We start from the raw sequence: 24,076 nt of genomic DNA, 5'->3' as shown, positions 1-24,076 counted from the left end.
AGGATGGAAGGAGTGTGTGTTTGAAGAGCTGCTGCTGCAGCTCTGGTTTGAGCTATTCCAGAGCTATACCATGCTGCTTCTGCTAGCAGAGTTGCACACAGTGTGATGAAATGAAGATCGCCGTGAGTCAGGAAGACAATAAATTATAACTGTGTGGCTATGACAGCTCAGTAGGAGCACCTATGGATGGAAAAAGCATTACATACTTTTAAGCACAATTGACATGAGATAAATTTTTTACCACTTTAATGAAAGCTTAATCAAATGAGCACGTAAAGCTTGGAGAGGAAAATATTTCTTTTACACAGGAAATAAAACTGCACAAACAAATATGTACTGTTAACAGAGCAAATTTTATTTCAAATGCAGAGCTTTAAGATTGAAAATACAATCTGTGAGCGTGAAAATTTTTTTAGGAAGAGTCTTCTGTATAGACAAGCTTTCAGTAAAGTGTTTATTAACACACGAAAAATAGCTTTCTGTTTAAAATACACAGAGATCAAATTAGAATCAAAAGCACCATGGTCAGTGGAGATTATGTGCAGCTGTAGGAATTAACTTCTGCTTGTATAGTGGATCTTTCTGCATTAAAAGATTAAACCCCCCTCCTCTAATTTTAGAATATATGCATGTTAGGTGGACAACAGCCTCAGCTTTTCAAGTAGTTCAAAAGTCATGCAGTAAAAGATATTCTGGACTTAAAATATAAAAGATAATATATTAATTCTAATATCATAGCACTGCAGTTATTTTATAATGCTTGTACAATAATCATAACTCTTGAGAGAAATATTTTATACTCTTGGTGCATGCTGGAGCTTTATATGTAGATTTTTGTGGGTCAATCTCATTAGTCCAAATAAGCTACTTGAAATACTTACAGGATAAAGAAAACCTTTTCTAAAAACACAGAAAAATTCAGTATTTTGAACCCCCAGAAGCTGAAGAGTTAATGGTGGGGTTGCACTGGATTCAGTGTATTTGCAGATGTTGCTGCAACCAACTGCTGATTTTTCTCCCATCCTGTCAGGGAACTCTGCCAGCCATGATTCATGGAATGATTTTTTTGCGCTGAGTAATCTGTGGTTTTTCTTTTTTCCTCTTCCCTCTCCCTTATTTTTATCCTGAACTAAAGCACTGTTCATTTCAGCTAAAGGGAGGAGAAGCTTCCAAAGCATTAATACAAAACATTAAATACACTGTGTTTTGAGTGGAGGAATTGTAACAAATGTTAAACTTGCAGTAATTTTACTTGGTCTTAGGCAGTCTAGTTCAGTGTGGGAAAACAGTTTGAGAACAGAATCACCTTTTGGTTTTGCTAGTCATATGGTTTCACAGTTCTCTTAAGACTTCTGTACTAGTATTGCTAAAGAACATCCAACTTCTGTGCTGATATTATGCCTCCTTTCTCACAGATCGCTCAGAAAGAAATAAACCAGACTGCCGCTCTTCAGGGTAAGAACTGTATTTCTCTATTTATTCTTCCCTTCTCTTTCTTTTTTTTACCCTAATTTCTTCCTTTTATTGGGTGAACTAGGAAATTGGCCAGAAATATAAAAATGTCATTCTTCTATTTCTCTGTTTTGGTAACAGTAATGTAAAATAAGTTTTGTGTTAAACAAAATAAGTTTGTGTTAAAAATAATTGGTTTATATTCTTTATGGGCAAAGTTATTTTTTCAAGAAATTAATAGGACTTGCTAGATTGTAATTGTGCACACTGAAACTCCAAATGCTTGTTTATGTATCATGCACAGGGTTGTTTGGTAAAACTGTGGTTTAAAACAAGAAGCCCCTCATGACTTACTACTTTGAACTCTTCGCTTCTATAGCTAGGAAAGTAATTCTTGGTTCAAAAATAGCAACACTTTATTATTTATTCCATTGAATCTGATCCCATCATACCCAAGGTTTCACAAGAAACAAACAAAAGTGTTTTAAACAGAGCCCATACACACATACATCAACACATTGTGTTTATTTAGAGTTTCCATCAGGATTTGTCATGAACTTCTAGCTATTGATTTGCAAGGCCATATTTTCCCTTAAGCTTCTGAATATTCTGTAGTTCTTCTTATCCTCTGATTTTTAAATAATCTCTTTCTCTATTGCCTCATTTTCAAACTGTCTTTCAGTTCTCCACTGGGGACTAGGATTTTGTCCATGTCATGTGGCAGATAGTGGAATTTTAATGAACCAAAGTGATAGAGCAAACCAGCGAACACTGGCTCTCCCATTCCTTTGTGAAAAGTCTTTCCAAAAAATTCCCCTGGTGTCCAGGCTTTTGACATGACCTGACCTTTTCATTTGATTTTTACAGTCTACATTTTTTCCTTTTTGGTACAGTTTTACAGTACAGTGGGCTAGGATTTATAGCTGAAAGAACAGTGTAGCGTTTTCTTACAGCACACTTGATGTGTTGTGTCTATTGTGTGATGTGATGGGAGAGGATTTTCCCTTCCCTCCCCCATCTGCCTCAGCACTGTAGCTGATTCCAGCAGCGTGTTTAAGTTGCAGGGGGGTATTGCCTTTGTCTTAGAATACTTTTATCTGCTTAAAGGCTCAATCACTGCATGTGCTGATTTCCTTTAATACTTAAAAATACTGAACTTTTTTCTTTTATTTTCTAAAAAAATTGTGTCTAAATGTTAGAACTTTCATTAGATCATGTCATATTACAATAATGTCAAACAAATCCAAACCATTGTAAAAAAGAAAACTTACTTTATCAAAATGTTTAGTTTAAGGTTGAAATAGCTTCAATCTCTTCCTCTTTCTTCTCCCTAGTTGTTCTCACCAGTATCTTTTTGCTCTGGAGTGTGTTTTATAAGTTTGAATTTGGACCAAAAGCAAAGTAAAACTTCAGATTTTTTTCCAGGGAATTGGAAAGCCAAATGTGGACCATTTTTTTTTTTGGCAATAAAACACTGCCCTAAGTTGCCTGGACTACAGTCTCCAAATTCTCATGTGGAAAGCACAGAGTAATTAAGAGTATAATGTAGATTGCTCATAATGTTGAGAGAAATGCAGCTTTCAGTAGTCTTTCATTCCTGTAAGTAGTGCATGTGCTTTCTGACCATATCTATGTATCTTGTACCCCCTTCTCAGTCTCACTGGCCATTGTGTCATGGGCTGTGAGGAAAACAAGCCACCATTTGAAGGGTAGTGTTGTTTTGTGCATGTCTCATTACTGTTTCTAGACTGGAACAGGAGCAGCCTGCCTTACTTAAATGATGTACTCTGCTAATTGATATTGCTGCACTCAGTGGTTCATCTCTCATTATAATTAGAAGCACTATTCTGTGGTGACAGATTGCTGGGTGAGATTCTTATCCCAAGTCTGGCCATGTCATGCCCTGGAAAAGAGCTGCAGTTGCATCAAGGCCAGAGCCCCTTGATAGAAGACCTGAGGGAAAGCTAAATTATGAAGCATGCACAGCTAAAACTGAAGTCTAAAGCACTCTTCTCTTGTAACATAGGCAGCATTTCCAAGCTGTTTGAATGTTACTGGGGACAGTTTTATTCCATTTTATGATGACCTACTGCAGTTTGGACACTGTCCTCTCTGGGAGCAGTTCATGACAATGGAAAAAGAAAATACAATGGTTCAGAGGCATCTTGGCTACTTATTCCTTAAACTGCATGTTTAGGGATGCATAGCTTAAACACACAAGATACTATCCCTCTCATTTTCTCAAGTGGAACAAAAATGACACTGCAGGTCTTGAACTCAAGGTCTGGAAACAAGAGTTTCTGCACTAGAATTACTATGAAGTATTGGATGTGGACATGGGTAGATCAGCTGACAAGATGAAGGAATAAGCAGTGAGCCTTGAGAAAGGTAGATAACCTAAGATGAAATAGCAGACATAGATGTTTCCAAGAGAGATTCAGAGAAGTAGTTTATTGTTTCATACAAAACTCTGATGAGATCTTGCCCAGAAGTCTGCCAAGTCTAAGTATAAATGTGGAACACTGGGATAAGAAGAGACCAAAAGAAGGCCCAGATATCCACCACCAACTCTTCCTCATGTATTGTAATGTTAGGTTGTGGTCTGGAACATGATCATCATAACAAAAAGGTCACATAACAATATTTCTTGTGATTTCAAGGTTCTAAAGCTTGCCCTTTCCAATCTCCTGTTCTTATATGTGTCTCTCCCTATGTATTTCTAGATGTATTTCAAGCTTGTGCTTGAGTCTTTGTAGTATTAGGGATGAAGAGTTTATATACAGTGAGACAGGATCAGTTTTAAAACATACCTTTGGACATAATTCACTTGCAGTGAAAGACATTAAAAAAACTGTTCTAGGTAGAACAGTATATAAATGGTCATTAATATAGTACTTTATTATAGGGTGATGCCATTTTTACAGCAGTATCAGGAACTCTGACAAATATTCTGATTTGGTATTAGCCTGTCAAATGTTTAGCATGGGAGAAATGCTACAGAAAGAGAGAGCATTCTGAGAGTGATACAGGGATCTAGCGTGGCATGGGGAAGAAACCTGGAGAGTGGATAAACCGAAGACCACAGATAATGATTGAAAGGGAGGGAAATAGCTAACCTTTACAAAATGTGAATTATTACATTATCTTCTGCCTCTTTTGGTGATTATCAACCATCTGGCACTCAGGAGAGTTTAGGTAAGGCAAGGAGTAGCAGAACAGGGCCTGTGTATCTATTTCATGTACTGCTCTGCACTGATTTTTTGTTAAATATAGCACATTAGTAAGATCAAAACAAATGTTCACTCAATCCAGATAATACCTATTGCTATGTTAAATTTAATCAAGAGACATTTAGTTTCATGACCTAATAGCCACCCTTCAATTGTTACATTTCAGACAGTATGAAAATATATCTCTACTGGTAACAGTGGTCTGTAATTATAATTCTTGATTTTACTGTCAGGTCATGCTTGTACTGTTGTCTCTGATAGCTTCAGGTCATGCACTGCTGTAACACAAGTCAATTAGGTCAAAAGAAGTAGGTCTTTATTCCTCTAAATGTTTTCAAACTGAAAATATGATAGTAATAGAAAAGAAGATTTCAGGCATCTACATATTTGCAGTTAATCCCTGAAGGTAAGTAAAGCTTGTAGAAGGAACTGGATTTTTTTTTTCTTCTTCTTCTTTTGGTTAAGGATTATTGATCAAAAAATCCTGAAACACAGTTCTATAATTTGGTATAATTCTTTGTAGTTTCCTTGACCTTGGAGATGAGCAGATGAAGGTAGCTAACAGCTGCAGCAATTTATTGAGAGATTTAGTAGGGTATCAATCACTTGACTTCAAGTCAGAAATACCAGTGTCTACTGTGAAAAATGGGAAGGGGGATAAAAAGAATTAGTTCATTTCTAGAAACAGATCCTAGGTTTTACTGCATATAGTCTGCCTGGTGACTGTAATATGTTTAAGTTCTTTTACAGCTGGTTGCCTTCATTTGATTGCAGTAAATTGAGCTTTTTTATTTAAAATGCATCAAGTCAACAATACAAACAGACAAAAGCCATCTTTTGTTCCTTTATAAACAAGCACTTGTAGTGGCTGATCAAAGGGGCTACTGATCCCTTTAGTGAAGCTCTGGTAAATCAAGTGATCATTTTTATGAATGGTATTTTGTATCTGACTTTGGTTTTAATTGTTTGGGGTTTTTTTTAGTGTAGCAGAATTCCATTAGTGAAAGCTTCTCTGCATTTCTATTTCCTCTGCTACATAATGTTGATTTTAATCTCTGTGTTTAAGAGATACTGCAGTAACAGTCGGACTATCCCTTAAGAATGTGTTTTCCCAGATCATCTGTGAAACCTGAAAAGACACCCTTTAATGAAGATCTTAAGCAGTTAACAGAGCATGAAGGAAATCCTAAGGCACTGGCTTGAGAATGTGGTGGAACTGTCCCCTCTTTATAATTAAAATGAGGTGGTTTTGCAAATCAGTATGCTTTTGAGGTCTTGAGAAAACAGTAACAGGTTTTTCTATGTTGTAACCATTACAGTTAGTCATTTAATAGTTTCACCAGATCATAGAATATCCTGAGTTGGAAATTACCCACAAGGGTCATTGAAATCTAACTCCTGGCCCTGGACAGAACCATCCCCAAGAGTAACACCCTGTGCCTAAGAGTGTTGTCCAAATGCTTCTTGAAGTCTGTCAGGCTGGTGCTGTGACCGCTTTCCTGGGGAGCTGTTCCAGTGGCCAAACACCCTCTGGGTGAAGAACCTTTTCCTAATATCCAACCTAAACCTCCCCTAACCATAGATTCAGGCCATTCCTTCAGGTCCTGTCACTGGTCACCACAGAGAAGAGATCAGTGTCTGCCTCTGCTCTTCCTGTCAGCAGGAAGTTGTGACTACAGTGAGGTCTCCCCTCAGTTTTCTCTGCTCCAGGCTGAACAGCCCCAGTGACCTCAGCCACTCCTCACACAGCTTCCCCTCAAGCCCTTTGCCATCCTTGTTGCCCTCTGGACACTCTCTAAAGGCTCAGTGTCTTTCTGATCTTGTGGCACCCAGAGCTGCCCCCAGCACTGGAGGTGAGGCTGCCCCAGCTCAGAGCAGGACAATCCCCTCCCTTGCCTGGCTGTGCCTGCTGCCCCCCAGGACAGGGCTGGCCCTCCTGGCTGCCAGGGCTCAGTGACTCACATTCAATGCCATGGACCAGGACCCCCAGCTCCCTTTCTGCAGCGCTGCTCCAGCCTCTCATTCCCCAGTCTGTATGTACATTCAGGGTTGCCCTATCTGAGGTATAGAATCTGGCATTTGTCTTTGTTAAACTTTATATTGTTGGTGAATGCTCTGTCTTAGTCAAAGGCGCAGTGTGGAGAGACTTCTGCTGCTTCTGTACTGAGAATCACTGAATGGAGGGAAGGTCATGCAGGTCATTTAATCAAGCATGGTGCTCATAGTGGGAAGATGCTGATGCTAGGTCAGGCCCATGATGTTTTTTTTATAGCCAAGATTTGAAAATCTCCCAGGAATGAGAGATTGAGCCTACTTACTTTCAGCCCACTCTGAGGCTGCTTGTCTGTCATTTACTAACTTTATTTCCAAATGATTGTGCTGTGGGAAACACTACCAAAAGGAACAGTCTAAAATCTGGACTACTTCATATCCAGGAGGACCGAATTCATTCACACAAACATCCTGAAGTACAGTTTTTCATCACTGTTGTTTAAAACCCTTGTGTTGTCTACTACCAGTGTGTGAACAGCCTTGTCAGTGCTTCTGTTTTACACAGGAAAATTTCAGGCTTTTGCCCATCCAGCCAGTGTAACAGATTGTAATACACATCTGAAGTTTGAGACTTTGAACCTTGCTGGCACTCCATCTGAATGGGAAGGGTAATGTGTGGAAGAAAGAATGAATGTTGGGGGATGTTTTACAGTGATACTCTTATTCATTATATTTAGCTTTTGCAATTTTTAAGGCTAGAGACTATCAAGTTACTCTTGCTCTAAGCATGCTTTTAGGCTGTGAAAATAGAAATGTCCTGCTTTTGTACCCTCCCAGTAGGTCAGAAGTCAGGGTAGTTCTAAAAAGTATCTAGTCTCCTTTCCAAATCCTTGGGGTGCAGTTTCACAATTGCCCTGAGCTGAGCTAAGCCTGTGTTGCTCCAAGGAAAGGTCTCATTCTCTCCTTTGGGCTGCTGTCAGTGCTCATGTGGTTAGTTGGATCACAAGGCTGGTCTCCAGGGAAAAAAATAGCTGTGTCTCCACTTCACAGATGAAGCAGATTCAGCATAGGGGGGCAGAGTGATTTCTTGCAAGTTCCACAATCGGTCAATAGCAGAACTGGAAACAGGGGCTCTGAGTTATGACTTTTCTTGTTATCTTAAAAGTAGGCTCATGTGACTCCTTTATTTTCAGTCTAAGAGATAAATTTTGGATTTACTCACTCACTCAGTGCAATCCCACAGGTTAAATATAGATTTAAACTGGTGCAGTTTGAGATTGGAATCTACTTATGTGTCTTCCTTTTGTTTATCACATGTTTCTCATCAGCACGTGCTTTCACCTTGGAGCTGTTGCTTCTGGAAGTAGAATAAGCTGGAGCAATTTTGTGCAGCTTGTTTCTTTGGTAGCTTCTTTGCCACAATAAATCCTTATACTTAATTTTTGATTTGCAATGTTAATATTTACTCTGCTCAGTTTATACTTATCTGTAAATGAGGAAAAAAAGAATCACAGGTAGAGCTGAGGAATAAATGGCAGATGGGTTCAGCATAGTTTTTGGCAGTTAGGGATCAGAAGAGTATCTAGAACCTGTTCCTGGGGGTGTTTGTTTTAATGTTGGCCATTTGTCACTGTTGTGTTGGGGATTTTTGCCTATTCATCTCACAGATAGCAGTAAAGAGTTATTGTGAAGGGTGTATCCTAGCCAGCCTCCTAGATCCCTTATTCCTAAACAGAGAAGAGGGATTTGTTTTAATAAAAAGAGTGCTCTGTTCCTGGTTTCTGCAAAGGGAATTCTGAAGGACTGTTTGCTCTGGTGCCCTGAACAACTCTTTCCGTTGTCTGGGCTGCTCTCCAGTGCTTATTCTAATTCATAATGGAAAATAACGCTGCAAATGAGATGGTTGTTGAAAGAATAAAGAGAAAAGGGCTCACCCTCTGTCTTCGCTGAAAGAATTTCACTGCTTCTTTGGGCATCTTGTGTACATGAGCAAGTTTCACCATCCCATCATCTTTCAGAATAGACTTCTATAGAAAGTACTGAGGACCATCCAGACACATGGCCACATTCCTTGTGCATTAGGAGAATTATCTGGGGCATGAACAACCAGGATAGACATTAGTTCTAAGAAAGGTGGTTTCAGGAAGGACACAATTGCACATTTTTTAAGCCAAGTTAATCAGTAATGGTTATAATTTTCCTTCTTTATAATTTTGTTTCTCCCCAAGACATTTCAATGATGAACAGCAGATGAAGTTTGTGGTAGCTGGGAAGGAGGGCTGGGAGAGAATTCTTTCCAAAGGTATTTATAATGTTCTCAAAGAAAACAGAAAAGGAGGAGGAGCTGCTAAGAGAAGCCTGTAGGATATGTGTCAGGGCTGAGGAGGCAGACTCAGCAGGTTGTAAACTTAGAACGCAGAAGTATTAATCGTGAGGTTGTCTCTGAAAGAATTTCATGCTGATATTTTAAGAGTGTTGGAGCTTTTGTTTATTTCCCTAAGGATTTATGTAGGTTTCTGTCTAGGCTCAGTATCTACATTTTCTTTTGCCTCTGGAATTTGAGTGGGAGAGCTCTGTTTGCAGTTATATTGTATTCGTTTCTATGGCTTCTTACTCTGATGTGCACAAAAGAGAAGAGATTGTTATTTCATTCTTTTTTATTTTGTTCTCTTAATGTACCACTCACCTACTTTGTAATTTCATTGTAAGTTATTTCTTTGGTGTCTTTGTTCTTTATTCTAGTATAGGGAATCAGTTACCTCAAGTACCAGCGTCTGATTTGGCAGGTTGAACATTGAAATGATTGATCAAGTACTCTTTTAAAGCCTGTAACAGTTGCATTCTTACTACATCATGGGGGTAAAGTATTCCTAGTGAGGCCTGTCACATTGATAATTTCTTCCTCTTAAATGTATTTTTAGTATAATGTACGGTATAATGTGCAGTTTGCACAGTTGTACTTTTAACTCCGATTCTGTCGTTTGTGAGAGATTGCATTTCTGATTTTTCTATAAAATTTCTCTGTTCAAAAATGGTATTTTGCTCAGTGCAAGCATCATCATTTGAATTTAAGCCATGTTTGCATACTGCATTTGTCCTAGTTTTGGCCATCTGTGACAAATCACAGGCTCGACTGAGCTAGTATTAGTCCCTAGTATAGACAAGGATGAACTGCTTTTTCATCTGTTCCAGCTGCTTCAGCTTCAAGAAGAGAACTAAGATCCAGTGATACAAAACGTCGTGTTGCCTGTTCCCTTGGAGGCTTACAACTAAGGCAGGTCACCAGCAGGTCTCTCATGCCCCAGGGAGGTCCCCTGCTACTGAGGACTAAGGTTAGACCATGCAACCCTAAATATGGAAAATATTCGTAGAAGTATGGTCTTTATAAGTATGCATAGCTGCATCTTAATCTTGGGAGCATTGTTGTTACAAGAGGCTTGTCATCTGACTACGGTGGACACTGCCTTCTCCTGAGGCTTGAGGCAAAGGTTGACTTCTAATTAAAGAGGAGGTCCAAATCTAATCAGGGTGTTCCAACCACAAGCAGTAATTACTGTATTAAATCTCTCTTTTGATCTATAGCATAATAATCTGGTTGAAGCAAAAGAAGTACCTCAGTGATATCACGTTTTTATTAAGCAATACTTTTGCTTGGAATAAATGCTTAGTAAAAAGAAACAGCTTTGGTTTTACTATTATAATTCTTCTATTTCATGTCATTGGACTTCTGTTTCTCCATCCCCTCACACACCAGTATCCAGGATCTAGTATTAGAACCTGAAAGAAGGTTGGAGAAGTGAGAGGACTAGAGGAAATGGTCTTAAGCTGAGACACAGGAGATTGAGATTAGATATTATTAAAAAAAAAAAATCACTGTTATGGTAGTCAGGCATTGGAGTAGGTTGCTCAGGGAGGTAGTGGAGTCACCATCCTTGGAGGTGGTCAAGAGACGTCTGGATCTGGTGCTGGATGATACAATTTAGTGGTTTAGTGGTTCAGGGGTTACAGTGGTAGTGCCTGGTTGACAGTTGAACTTGATGATCTTAAAGGTCCCTTCCAACCTTGATGATTTTATGATTCCATGAATACAGTATAGTTCAAACAATCCTGATATCATTTTGTGATTGGACCGGGTCAGGAAGTTGCACAGTTTCTTTGACAACTGTTTTTAAAACCACTGTGTTGTTTTATTGCCTTTTTTCCATGGCCCCTTCTAAAATAATAGGTCCATGAATAGCTAAAAGCATGTAGTGCTCCTGACAGGTGAAGGTAGGAAGAAAGAGAAGAATATAATGGAACAAGTACATTAATGACAGCTGCAGGAGAGGCTTTCTCACCACACCCTAATTGTGTATAGGACAAAAGATTATTTGCTTTACTAGTCAATCTATCTTCTTCCTTCTGCGGTTGTTGACAAGGAAATGAGTTCTGTTAAATGAACTTTTTACAGTGTGAACTGACTAGAAATGCTTTCTGTTAGTAACACCATTTATTTTTTTCACCAAAGATGGATCTGAAATGACAACACAGTTGTGTGGTGCAACTTGAAGCCATTTTTTCTTGTTCTTTTCCTTGTTATTTGGCAGAAGAGACAGACCCTCACCTTGATATAACCTATTTTCATGTGATTTTAGGGAGCAATAACGTTTCGCATGAGCCTCTTTTCTCCAGGATAAACACCCCCAACTCCCTCAGCTGCTTGTCACAAGATTTGTGCTCCAGGCCCTTCACCAGTTTTGTTGCCCTTCTTTGGACACTCCCAGCACCTCAGTGTCCATCTTGTAGTGAGGAGCCCAAAACTAAATACAGAATTCAAGGTATGGCCTCACTAGGGCCAAGTACATAGCAGCAATCACTGTGTTGGTCCTGCTGGCCACACTGTTTCTGAGACAGGCCTGGAGGGCCACCTGGATGTATGCTGGCTCATGAACAAAGACTATCAACCAGCATCCCCAGGTCCTTTTCCACCAGGCAGTTTTCCAGCCATTCTTCCCTCGGCCTGTAGCAATGCCTGGGGTTGTTGTGACCCAGGGAAGGACCCTGCTCAACGAGGGTAATGCTAGAGCACATTGCAGCGATTGTGTCCAGATGGTTCTTGAGAATCTCCAGTGAGAGAGAATCCAGAACCTCTCTGGGCAATTTGGCACAGTCACCTGCACAGTAAAAAAGTTCTTTCCTATGTTTGGTGGAACTTCCTGTGCATCAGTTTCTGTCCCTTCCCTCTTGTCCTGTTTCTTGGCACCACTGAGCAGAGCCTGGCTCCATCCTTTTGTCACCCTCCCTGCAGATACCAAGACATTGATGAGGTCCCCTCTCCGTTTTCTCAAGGCTGAACAGGCTCAACTCTCTTAGCCTGTTATTTTAAGGGAGATGCTCCAGTCTCATCATCATCTTTGTTGCCCTCCTCTGAACCTGCTCCAGGAGCTCCATGTCTCTCCTGTGGTGAGGAGCCCAGAACTGGACACAGCACTCCAGATGTGCCTCACCAGAGCTGAGCAGAGGGGCAGGATCACCCCCCTTGCTCTGCTGGTATTGCTCTCTGAGAGAAGTGGTACTTTGTATTTATTAGCCAACAGTAGGTTTTCATTAGGGTTTTTTTTAATTCATTCACACTTTTAGCACCTACAGTATGTTGTGGCAAGCAGTGCCAAAGCTTAACCTCACATTGCCTGTTGAAAAGTCTCTTTGGCTCTTTTGAGCTTGGTGTCTGCTAGTTTTTTATAATGCTTTCTATGTTCTGTAGAGCAAGAGACTGAACTGTCATTCCCTACAGCTTTGCTGCTTCTTGAGAAAGTTAAAATGGTGTTGTTTTCCTTTTAAATAGATCATGTCAATCAATTAGGTAGTCTTAAGGAAAAGGTTACTATTACTTTTAGAGGCCCAGAGGCATTTTAGCAATAGGCAAGAAGGTTGACTGATACAAGAAAAAGGATGGGAATGATTTACTGCCTTTGGAATTAAGGACATCACTAAGAGTGGAGGTTAGAGAAATTGCCTGCTTATGTTATCTGAATTCAGGGCCTTTAAGTTGAAATGGAGATTGAAAAAAAGTAATACTTATTTTCTACACCTGTCCCTGTAAAAATTATGGATCAAGGGTTAGAGGTCAGAGATGAAGAGGTAGTTACAAAAGAAAGGTAACCCCACTGGTCCCTGGTTTTTCTGGGTTTTTTTTAGTTGCTGGGGTAAGCTAATACTTGTGGCTCTTTTTCATTTCCTCTGCCTAATTCACCTGGTGACATGTGGCACATTGATTGAAATGCATGGAGGAGCATGTGATAGAGCTATGTGTTTGGGGGGTACTTACAGGTGAGGGAAGGGCATTGATATCTGTGGCTGTGAAATGTTTGGGGAGGTATTTCTTATGGCTGTTGCTCTGACAAGGTCTGGTTCAATCTGTTCTACAAGTTGTTTGTTTTTGAAGCTAAATTTAGTTGGGTGGCAAAAAATGATAGTGATTATTTCTTCCAAGTTGTAATCATCCATTAGAGACTGCAGTATTTACTGTCTTGCCATATAATTTGAGGTCCATGATGTTGTAAGACAGCCAGGATATATGATTGAGGGTGGAGGGAGTTCCTTTGTCATGTAGTATGTTTGCATGGTGACTTGCTGAAAGATGAGATCTCTGGAGAAATGTCCCCGGAGGTTAAAAGCCTTCTCTCAGTTGCTGAGGTAGGTTTTGTTCTTACAGCAAATTCAGTGCTGTTCCCACCTATCAGGATTTTGCAGTGGGATAAATGCACTAGGCATTTGTAGGCATCAGAATGATTTAAAAAATTTCTTTGGCTCTGTGGATCGATGCTTCTCTTTCACTCTGGGAAAATAATTTGAGTATGTATAAACTTGAATGCGTTTCCCCAGCCTGGGCTAGTGAAGGTGTTAACTTTACCTATACACTATACCTTACCAACCTCCTTGTAGAATCAAAATTAAAATACTTGAAAAATAATCTTTGATGCATATGTTTTTGGAGTTGACCTTAAACTCAGGGTTGCTGGATCACTGTGAATGTATAAAAATGACTGAAGTTTAAGGTCATGTTTAAACTCAGAGGTAAGCATTCCATGCCTACAGATACGTGAATGTATGGTTTGTTGTTGTGTAGTGCAAATTTCTGGTGAATCATTTTCTGTATTTTGTAACCAAAAGCTTTATGAATATCTGTTTCATAGAAGAAAAGGAAGCATTTCAAGAAGGGCAGGGGCAAAGTGTTCAGGAAAACATGCCATTTCTCTGACTGAGCTGCATGCAGGGTACCTTCTCAAAAGACAGGTCCAATGAAGGGTGTGGTTATGAGATTTTATTTGACGATTGCTGTGCACTGTGCATTCTGGAAGGGCCACTGTTACCAGTTCATGGATCTCGCTGTACACTGTAGGGTGTAACTGGGTGAGTCAGCAGTATATTGCAACAAGATGTGATCATGCATGAAAATTGTTTTACTTTTGTGAGATTTTAATATAAGAGGGTTGAAAATCAGTGTTTCTGCTGCTTGTTAAATTATTTGTTTATAAGTACAAATGGCCTATTTGAAACCAGTATGTTTCTTTATATGGATGACTTTGTAGTATTCTTAAACACATCTTTTGGCTGTTGGTTCACATTTATGTTGTACAAGGGGTTTTGGTTTCTTTGTTTCTCATTTTTAAGCACTCAGTTAAAGCCTTACTTTGGTACATATGTTTTAATATTTCTGTCATGTAGGCTGTCCTTCACAACAAATGCCTTTACTGCCAACACACATCTATAATTAAAACAATGAGGAAATTCCCTTAGTTTCCTCACTCAGCTAAAGGTTAAACTCCAGCAAATTTCATGCTGCTTGTTTGACTTGACTGGCCTATAAGGAAGTTGAATTAGGCTGAAGGAGCACAGAAATCCTATGGCATGGGACTTGTCAAAGAACTTGGCATTGGCAATTGTTGTACTTTGAAATTCTCAAAGGCGTTCAACTGATTTTTTGGTAGTGAGCTCACACCAGTGCTGAACGCTTCTCATAATCCCAGTTCTGTGGGTTAGGTTGAACTTTACATTTTAGATCCCAAACATCTGTCTTTTGTATTGCAGTGCTGGAATCATGCTGCTAATGTTTGACTAGGCAAGACCTAGACACTATTTCAATGCTGAGCGTAGAACCTATTTAGTAGTGTTTCTGGGAAGTGAGACTCAATGATTCACCTGTTGGAGGCCTCAGTTGCCTCAGGATTCCCCAGGAACTCCTTCCTTATTGCTCTAGTTTCTTCTCAAAGGATGCACAGCAATTGAAGCAAGTGGGTGTATCTTTTACAGATTTTTACACAGGAAACAAACATACGTAGGCAAAATCAGCCTGTACCTTGTTGCTTTGGTCTGATTACTGCTGTGATGTCTTTGAAGTCTGTATACTTGCAAGCACCTGAGCTTTCTCCACTGGATTCCTCACCTCCAGTATGTGCATCATCTGGGTCTTGCTGAGTTCTTGTCCTTGCAGTCAACATCCTTTTGTTCTTGCTTGTTCTTCTCTGGAGCAATGTTCTTTTGTGTTTCTATTCTGAAGCTTCTCTGTTTTCAAAAGTCCAGCTGAAATATACCCATCTTTTAATTTCTTTGGGTGATTTCCCCACCCATTCCCTATTGTTTCTATTGTTTTCTCTTTGCTGATCTGCAGATAAGTGATTTAGTAGGGATTTAAGATACTCACTGCTATAAAAGTAGTGTTACCTATTTTGTTACAGTCATTATTAATGTTTCTAGGCAGATGAGAACATTGACATACCACTTTTTCCCTTTACGGTACTTTAAAGATAATCTTACCACTATACTCGTATGTTCTATGAAACATAGAAACTATTTGAAGAAAATCTAATATTCATGCTTTATAACAGTTAAAGCCCTGTAAAGACATCTTGAATCCTGTGGATCCAGATTTACTGGTTTTCTTTATGCCTTTGTCCTGCTCATCCTTCATGATTAAACCAGGTTTTATTCATCTGTGATGTCAATTACAAAGGTTCTGGAGCTCATTTAGCCACCAGGTTATATTTGATGTACAGAGATGTATGAAGCAAGCAGAATGTCCCATCAGTGGCTAGAGAAGGCTTTGATTTACTGACTGAAATGCAACTGCAAATAGTTGAATCAAAAAACCATTCTTCAGAAATAGGCTTTGTTTTGTACTCTTGAACTCTAAAAGTAGGGCACTGTCATCTTTCCCCATGTGCAAATGCAGAAGCTCTGTAGACTTTAATGGTAAAATATTTCCATCAGCAGAAGCTGCACTTTACATCTAAATTGTTCTGTTTGAAAGCGCTGGTTCTTCCCTTCTGTTTTTTAACTGTTACTTTCCCAAATATCCTGTTCCTATCACTATAACAATTCAGTGATACTTCAATTTACATTTACAGTGCTACATTGCTATTATGCTATTATGCTATTAAAATTATAGGTGTTTTCTACTCCTAGAATTATTTACTACCAAGATTAAATTGCCATTAATCATAAATACTATTTACTGATTTTAATCAAAACATACTAGCTGGCTTATCATAACAGTGAGTGTGATATGTTGATAGATGGCATAGTGGGGAGCCTTTTTAGCTGTTACAGGAGGGCCAAAGTCTTCTTGTAGCATACATTTTATTGGGAGCTGAAATCAGTCAATATGCAGTGAAGACTGAGAATTACTTGAATCATGCTCTAGGCATTTATTTGCCTTTCTGGAATGGCTGTGTGCTTTCTTTACAATCATCTTGGGGTTAGGGGCTATACAGCTCAGGTTGTTGACTGAAAGAAGATGCTGTAGGAAATCTGTCTAGAATGTCTGTAGCTCACAGTCAGGAAAGAGTTCAGGGTGCACACAAATGAAATTACTCAGATTCACAAAAAATTTGGGAGGTGTTTCAGCTTCAGGGTCTAAGCTGGACATTATTAAATGTGGAAGCCGTTGTAACCTCGTGACTTGTAGGCTGCTGTGAGAATTGAAGTGTGAAATGTTATCATCTGCTGCCATGATTTGCTTTGACTTCCTGCCTGTGTTCTGCCTTAAAATTGAAGGTTTCATTGCTAAAATACGATCCCAAAGTATGACAGTGACAAGCACATGAATATGTAATAAGTAGTTGAAGAAACAGCTAGAGAGCAATTCCTGAAAGGATTTCCCTATGCTGATCAATGTGAGCTGTTTTAATTAGCTGAGCAGCTGGATTTTAGCTGCTGCTTAACTACATCCTCACTTGTCCAGACAGTGGGAAGTCGCGGTTGTGGCATTCATTAAGTGATGCAGAAGCAGACATCCTCAGCATATTGATGAGGATTGAATTGTTGCTGGACTTAATTACTGGTTCAGGATTTCTTGCTTTTGAGGCTGAACCCAAGAGAGAAGTGAAGTTGTGTGGGGGTAAGTCTTAATTTCTAGATGACCTATCTGTACTATTGAGCATGTGATTTCTTAGGTGACTAGATCTTTTCTAGCCTCCTGTACCTGCAGGGCCAGGACAATACCCCATGATCTAGCAGAGAAAGATGCAAGTGTTCATTTTACAGAAAGGCTGCAGGGACAGGCTGCTGCCAACTGTGTTTGTTCTGGTGCTTGTCTGATCTAGTGAGCCAATATGGATGATCAGCACTAACACGAAAAAAAATATTAAGAGTCAGCTGATAATGAAGGATGAGAAGAGCAGCTGACATGAGGTATAGCAAACATTTGGTGATTTACTGTCAGATTAGTGGCAGAGTCATGGACTTAAGGTTTGTTTTGTCAGTGGAGGCTGAGCTGCTTACCCCAAGGACTGCTGCTGGCCTCCCTGTCCACTCCCATCACTTCTCTGGTGCTACCCTGATGCTCATGTGGCTCTGCAGCCAGCTGGAGCAGTTGGCCTGTCTGGCTGAAAATTAATCAGGATATTTGGGATGGGATTCTTTGTTGTTAACAAAACCATGTGGCTGATCCAGCAGACTTGTGACCATGCCAGCACCAACACAAGAGAGTTGCTGGAAATGGTGAGCATGGGGAAGGCAGGAGTACTGGCTGTGCACTGTCTACTTCTCTGACACTGATGGGGAAAGTGCACCTGGACTCCATGTGCCATGTCAGCTAATTTACACTCTCAGACTGGCTCCTCAGCAATGGAGGCATTGAAGCAGCTGACCACTGTGGGTGCATTTTCAGTGTAAATTGACTTCCACAGGATTAATACAATTCTGTCTACTGCACTCACATCATGAATTTGGGATAGCTGTGAGTCTTCTGTTATAGCTTTAAGAGCTTTTTGGTAGAACTAGTAAGTCTGTCTTTGGCCTGCAGGTGGTGGTAAATCTGATCTTTTGCACAACCTCTAATTTAACTATTCAGTTACTACCATCTTTATGTAATTTAGTCTGCAGTGAAATAATTTAGGTGACATTTAAAACATTTTGTGCTTGGAGTAATGTCTTCTAATAAGTTTTTAGAATGTTGTACTGTAGTACTCTGGCTGTTATAAAGATGGCATGATTTCTAAAGTAACTGAGAGGAATATATGATGCTTTTTGTTAAATTAGTGTTTTGCCTTACAGTAATTTCAGCATGAGCTATTTTAAAATTCTTGGCTCACATTCCAAGAAGTCACAAGACATTAAAAATAGCAGCATTTTAATTCTTTTTACTCTGTGTGTGAGTATAAAGCAGGGTCAATAACCATCACAATTAGACATATGTTTAACTTTTACACGGGTATGTGAACCTAAGGACTGATACTTTATGAAAAGCTTCATATAACATGACATAAAGGATAAATTTTGAGATGTTGGAATAAATGCTTGAGAATATTAATTTTTTAGAACAAGTGATCATTTTTCATTATTTTTGTTGGCTTTTTTCCCCCTTTAGGCTTTTCTGCATGTCTAGAATGATGTATGAAAAAAGTGCAATCAGTGTTCCTGTAGAATATTCATTGTTATGTCGGTTTAGATAAATAAAATAAAGGTCCTGGTTCTGATAAAGGGAGCAGACAATGTGAAGGGCCACTCAGTTCCTGCTGAGAATCCCATGCAAGCCAATAGGAGGGTGTGGAAGCAGATGACAAAGAGATGCTGGGACAGGTTAGTAGCTTGGGATGTCTTTTGTATCCCAAGCAGTGTCACAACCTGTGGAGCAGAAGGCTGTAGATAGCCTGGGGAGATGGCTATGGGTAGGCTCACAGGCAGGAAGGGGACAGTCAGAAGCCAGTCCTGCCTGTGATCTCCAGAGGCAAGTGAAATCCATCAATCCTCTGCCTGTTTGTACTCAACAACCAAGCTGCCTCACTGTCAGCCAGCTTGTGGGAATGTGCCCATGAGGTGCCCTCCACTGGACTGCAGACTCTGGTACTCCTGAACCAGCTGAAGGACAAGGTGGGTGAAAAGATGGCCCAGAACCTCCAGGCCTCTTGGCTTAGGTGGCTGTCCTGCTCTGGGCAGACACAGCTCCCTGCCTCCTGCCTTGGAGATGGCTGTTTGATTTGAGCTTTATTCCACTTAAACAGCACCTCCCCTTCCCTGCTCTGTGAGGACTGCTGAGGTGAGCGATGCTCACACAGACGCTGTGTTGGGTCAGGAGTCACCCTGCAGGAGCAGCCTTCTGAGAAAGCTGGTAGCTACACTGAAATTGTGTTTGAAGAGAGACAGTGCTCAGTCAAGGAAGTGTTGAAGCACAGCCCCAGATGAGGGAGAAACCATGGTTTGTGCACAGTAATTGCACTTACTCCACTGAACAGTTTACAGCTCTTTGCCCAGTCTACCTTGTGGCAATTTTATTTTCCTAATGCACAGATGTGAAATATACTTTTGAAGCATTTTCCTGAAGTATTTATATTTAGAAAACCTGTCCCTGAAACCCAGAGTAGAGCCTGCCAGAAAGAGTGAGAAGGTGTTTAACAACTTGAAACACGCCACTCCAGGTTCTTTATCTTTCTGAAATGGTGACCCATAGGACCCTTTTCATATTGCTGCCGACTTGAATACCCAACTGCTTTCAGCATAGCAGGCACAGCAACTTACAGATCCCCTCTGAACTTACTGAGTGGGTTTTTCTGGGTGCAGTGGAGTTTTAGGAGCTGGCAGGGGAAGCTTATCAAAGCTATTGCCTTCGCTGGAAATGAAACCACGTCTGTGATTTAAATTAACAGTTAGCAAGGTCTAAGATAAGTGTGCAGATGTCAGAGGAGTTGCTCTGGTTGTTCAGTACTTCCTGCTAGAAGATGGGGGGAGGAGCGTGGGTTGGATGGCTAGTTTGCATCTTTACTTATTCCATATTAGATATGACTCTGGTGTTGTTTCTGATGTTTATGAGATTCTTTAATACTTTGGAACTTCCTGCTCTCTGCATGGTTTTCTTCCAGCAATGTGAGTTTGAACTTCGCCTGTGTACATTGCAGGGTGGCACAGGAGCTGCTGTCTCCCATCCCCACAGCTAGTTATTGTCACACTGTCCCCTCAGGACTTCTCATGTAGTTGTGGGGGGAGTCACATTTTGGATGGATTAATATTTCCTTGCCATGTGCATTTATGAGGATTTTTTTTTTTTTGCCTTCTGGTTCATTGCTGTGCCTTATGAACAGGAGGAGGAGGTGGGAAAGAGGCAAGAGCCATGCAGTACGGTAATTGCTGCAGCTCCTACCTCATCAAATAGGAGAATTAAATTCGATTTGGTTATGTTAATTATTTGGATGGCTTGAGAGAAAACATGTCATTAACCGTGGAGCAGAGGAGGTTATTAGTAACCTTATCACTTCTCTCTTTGCAACACAGAATAAGAGACCAGGAACTGCTTCCTATGGAGCAGGGATGGGTAGGCTCAGCATAAGGTATGGGTAAAATCACCAGCTGCCCCAAGAACAGCATCTTATTTAAATTACTGGGGTTTAGTATATAAGGAAGTTATGAAGTTTGCAATTCCTTTACAGGGCTCTATGGGGAAAAAAAATAATATGTCTACTGTCATTTCCATGTTTTTAAAGGGCTTAAATAATTGTAAGCTAGATGTTACTGAAACTCTCCTGGGGGTAGGAAATGTAGTGCTTTGCCAAAAGGTTGTTGATGAGTGACTTCTTAATGAAACGTGGAAAAGAAAAACTGTCTTCTAACAGCTTGTTTTGTCTGTGAGCTCATAAATTTTCTTATACAACCATGTTATACTGGGTTCTAAATTAGAGATAGTTGTATATTTGGGCTGCCTTGCTGCCCTTGGTATATCCATTCTTCAACTTCAGTAGGTTGGTTTCATGAGAAGTTTTACTTCTTTGTTCTTTGCATTTTGATTTAAAAAATGTTTTCCATGTATCCTTTTGATCCTCAAGCTGTATGGATAGCTTGACATTGTGTCTACGTGACGACTCCTATGATTTCCGGCCAAAAGTACTTGCTTTCATATAAAAGTGTTTATCAGATTTTGAGGCAAATTGCAATGGGTCAAAGGGCTTTTGCCAGTGGAAGAAAGAACTTGTTCCTTTTTGTTCTCACTCATACTTGAATGTGCATACTTCATAGATTTCCTAATTTCTGCCTATGAAACTTAGGTAAATCCTGAATTCTTAGTTTAGAAAGTTACTGCTGCTCCAGGAGATTTTATATTTATGTTACCAGACTTCAGTCTCCTTCCTGTCTGATAATAAATATGATCAAAACCCTAAAGATTGTAGTTATTCAGAAAAATGAAAGCAAAATTAAAGCTTCAAAAATGAACATCGAAAAGAAAGAGACTTGAGATACAAGGAGCTAAGAAAAGAGTCCAGGGTACAGCTGTGAGGAACACACAACTAAAAGTGTTTCTTAAAGATAAGGCTGTATTTTGATGGCACACTTTGAAGAAAAACTAGAACCCTTTTCTGCTAAAAATGCACAGTGAAATGACTGATAGAAATGTTTTCTAAAGCAGCTTTGCGAGCAGTGTGGACTGGGGCCAAGCCACATTTGAACTGTTTCTGAAACCAGACAAATAGGCATTGTTTATCCTAGACTAGCCAGACTGTTTCAGAAAACAGTTCAGTCAGAGCAACATTCATTTCTAGTCTTAATTAGTTTCCAGAATGATTGTAGAGGGAGGACGTTTTTTATCCACATCCTTTTTGACTGTCTCTTTTCTTCTCTCCTCCAAATCCCTCCACTCTTCATCGCACTGGAGTAATTGCAGCCATCCCGTGCATGTGGAGCTAAACTGAGCCCTGACAGAGTTGGTGTGCTGCACGAGAGCAGACTCAAAATGCTAATGCACTCCCTGTACTAACATTCTTGCTGGTGGAGTCTGGTGCTAGAATGTTTCTGGAAAAGGCTTGATTAGTATACCTTTGTTTTGTTGTTAAGATACTGTATTAATTTGAACCAGATACAGTCTATTTATTTTCAGCCTTTAAAAAGTCCATTCAGCTTCTCACCAATAAATATTCTTTATCTCTTGCATTTAAAAGAGAAAAAAGAGAAAAAAACCCTTCTCTTCTGAACTGATTGGTTGGTTGGTTTGTTTGTGTTGTTTTAATTCCTCTGTAGCTTAGCACAAAGTGGAAGAATTTTAATACCATGTTCTTCAAATTGCAGCATTTCTGAAAGTGATAATCCCAAATTAGATTTGATTTTTACCTGCAAAAATAGAAGGGACTGCTGTATCTCTTAAATAGAACATTTAGAAGAGAGGCATCAGAAACCCTAGTCTTACTAAGAAAACAGATGAGTTGGCAAAAGGAAACATTTTTCTGTCCCTGCGTATCAACAAATATTTGGTCGTGTTGTCTTCCTAACCCCACCCACCAAGTTATTACTGAAAAATGTTATCTCAACTGGAAGGGAAGACAAGTTGTTAAGTAATTGTTAAAAATATTTAGCAAAGGGTTGTAGGTTTTTACTTCGCTGTGTAAGTTTTATTTATTTATGATAATATAAGTCATTCAATACTTGCAATCTGTAAATATGCACGCCCACATGAGACAGAATGTGAACTTCAAGACAGAATTGAGAGACATAATGGATTTAATAATTGGCTTTCTGTGTTTGCAGAGTTTTGAAGCCAAGCTGTAACCTGGTTTTCATTAAAAGGGGTTGGGTATGGTTGTATAGTCCAGGAGTTTTGGACAAATTTCTGTAAGATAACAGCGCAGGGGAAAAAACAGGCTTGGAAAACCCTTTACAATATATGGGGAATTTTTGTGTGATGTTACTTAATTGTTTTCTCTTTGAGACATTAACCATGTTTTAATAATTCTTTTTTCTTCAATAAGCCAAGGACCCTTGTCATCCATAAGAGCAGCAATCAAGAGATGTAAGTTTACTTTTCCTTTTTGAGAACTGTAATGTTGTAGGGTTGCTACATCTTTATTTTTAGTAACTGTTTAACTTGGTATGCAAAAACAAAGTAGCTGTGAATAAGTAAGCAGTAAGCTGAGGGGCTGTAATTTCTTTCTTTCTTTCTTTCTAGACCATCTTTTTGTTCCTTCTTTCCAGTTGCTAACATTTTCTTATTTATGCACTAATGCATCTGTGCACAGATGTGATCCTTCTCTGAAAAGCTTGGGTTAGATGTGCCCAATTTTTAGTTTGTTTGACAAAATAGAAGATTTTGAATAGAAGAGTTCTCTACAGAACTGTAGAAATATGCAGCAACTGCTTATTCACTGTACTGGGGACAGAATTAGACTCCTATACTTGTTTTGGAAAAGAAAAGATTGTTTATAAATCTTGAATGAAAGTCCAAACTCTTCTTCCCCGATTTCAGCATTTAAGTCCTTCTCCCTTTCCCTACTCATGATGTTTCCTGGCAGACAGTTTCTTTAGATGCACCTTTCAAAGTATTTTATGCTGTTACTTTCTTCCCCTTTTCAGTTTTATTTGTTTTCAGTCCATGACTTTTAATTTCATATTAATGAAACAACCCTCAGGACTCTGCTATGGGGAAAAATAAATTAGTGTATGTAGTACTGATTTGTTTCTCCTGGACCTATTAGTCAGGGACTCATTAGTGTGGATTAGATTGGAAGTAGTGAAAGGGCATCATAAAAGCTTTACTCAGAGTTAGTCTGCATGATGCTGTCCTTAAAATGCAGCACTTAATTTGTGCTGTTGCTGCCACGGATGGAAACTGGAAAACAGAGAGCACCAGATCACAGGGGGCCTTTTGCGGTGGAGTCAGAAATTGATTCAGACTGCCTAAGCCCCAGTACCTTGCCAAACTGAGAAATCATCTACGAGATCATTAAGCATTTGATATCTATGTTTTTGAAAATGCAGTAGCAAGCGATTCTTTATTTTGAGGCATAATCACATAAAAATCCAGTCAAGAAGCTGTGGCTCGTGGTACCTACTTATTTAACATGTGAATAACTATGATGAAATATAAGTACCATGTGAATTATTCAGATAATAAGCTAGCAAAATAACATCCATGTATGTAGCAAGGCATTGTTTATGAAGCTATAGTT

The 24,076-nt window shown here is 39.5% G+C and overlaps 1 protein-coding gene across 3 annotated transcripts in view; it reads left to right on the top strand.

Moving 5' to 3' along the window:
- SH3D19 (SH3 domain containing 19) overlaps window positions 1-24,076 on the top strand; it is an 81,883-nt gene that overhangs the window by 16,674 nt on the left and 41,133 nt on the right. For 2 of the 3 annotated variants that reach the window (XM_036382755.1, XM_036382754.1), the window contains exons 2-3: window positions 1,416-1,455; window positions 22,880-22,920. In XM_036382755.1, the coding sequence (XP_036238648.1) occupies window positions 1,416-1,455; window positions 22,880-22,920 (81 nt within the window). Of the gene's footprint in view, window positions 1-1,415; window positions 1,456-22,878; window positions 22,921-24,076 lie in introns of those variants that run through there. The other variant, XM_036382756.1, reaches the window with a different exon arrangement.

The sequence above is a fragment of the Molothrus ater genome, chromosome 4, assembly GCF_012460135.2.
Source record: "Molothrus ater isolate BHLD 08-10-18 breed brown headed cowbird chromosome 4, BPBGC_Mater_1.1, whole genome shotgun sequence".
In the NCBI taxonomy this organism is placed as follows: Eukaryota; Metazoa; Chordata; class Aves; order Passeriformes; family Icteridae; genus Molothrus; species Molothrus ater.
This window is presented reverse-complemented; position numbering and strand designations above follow the sequence as displayed.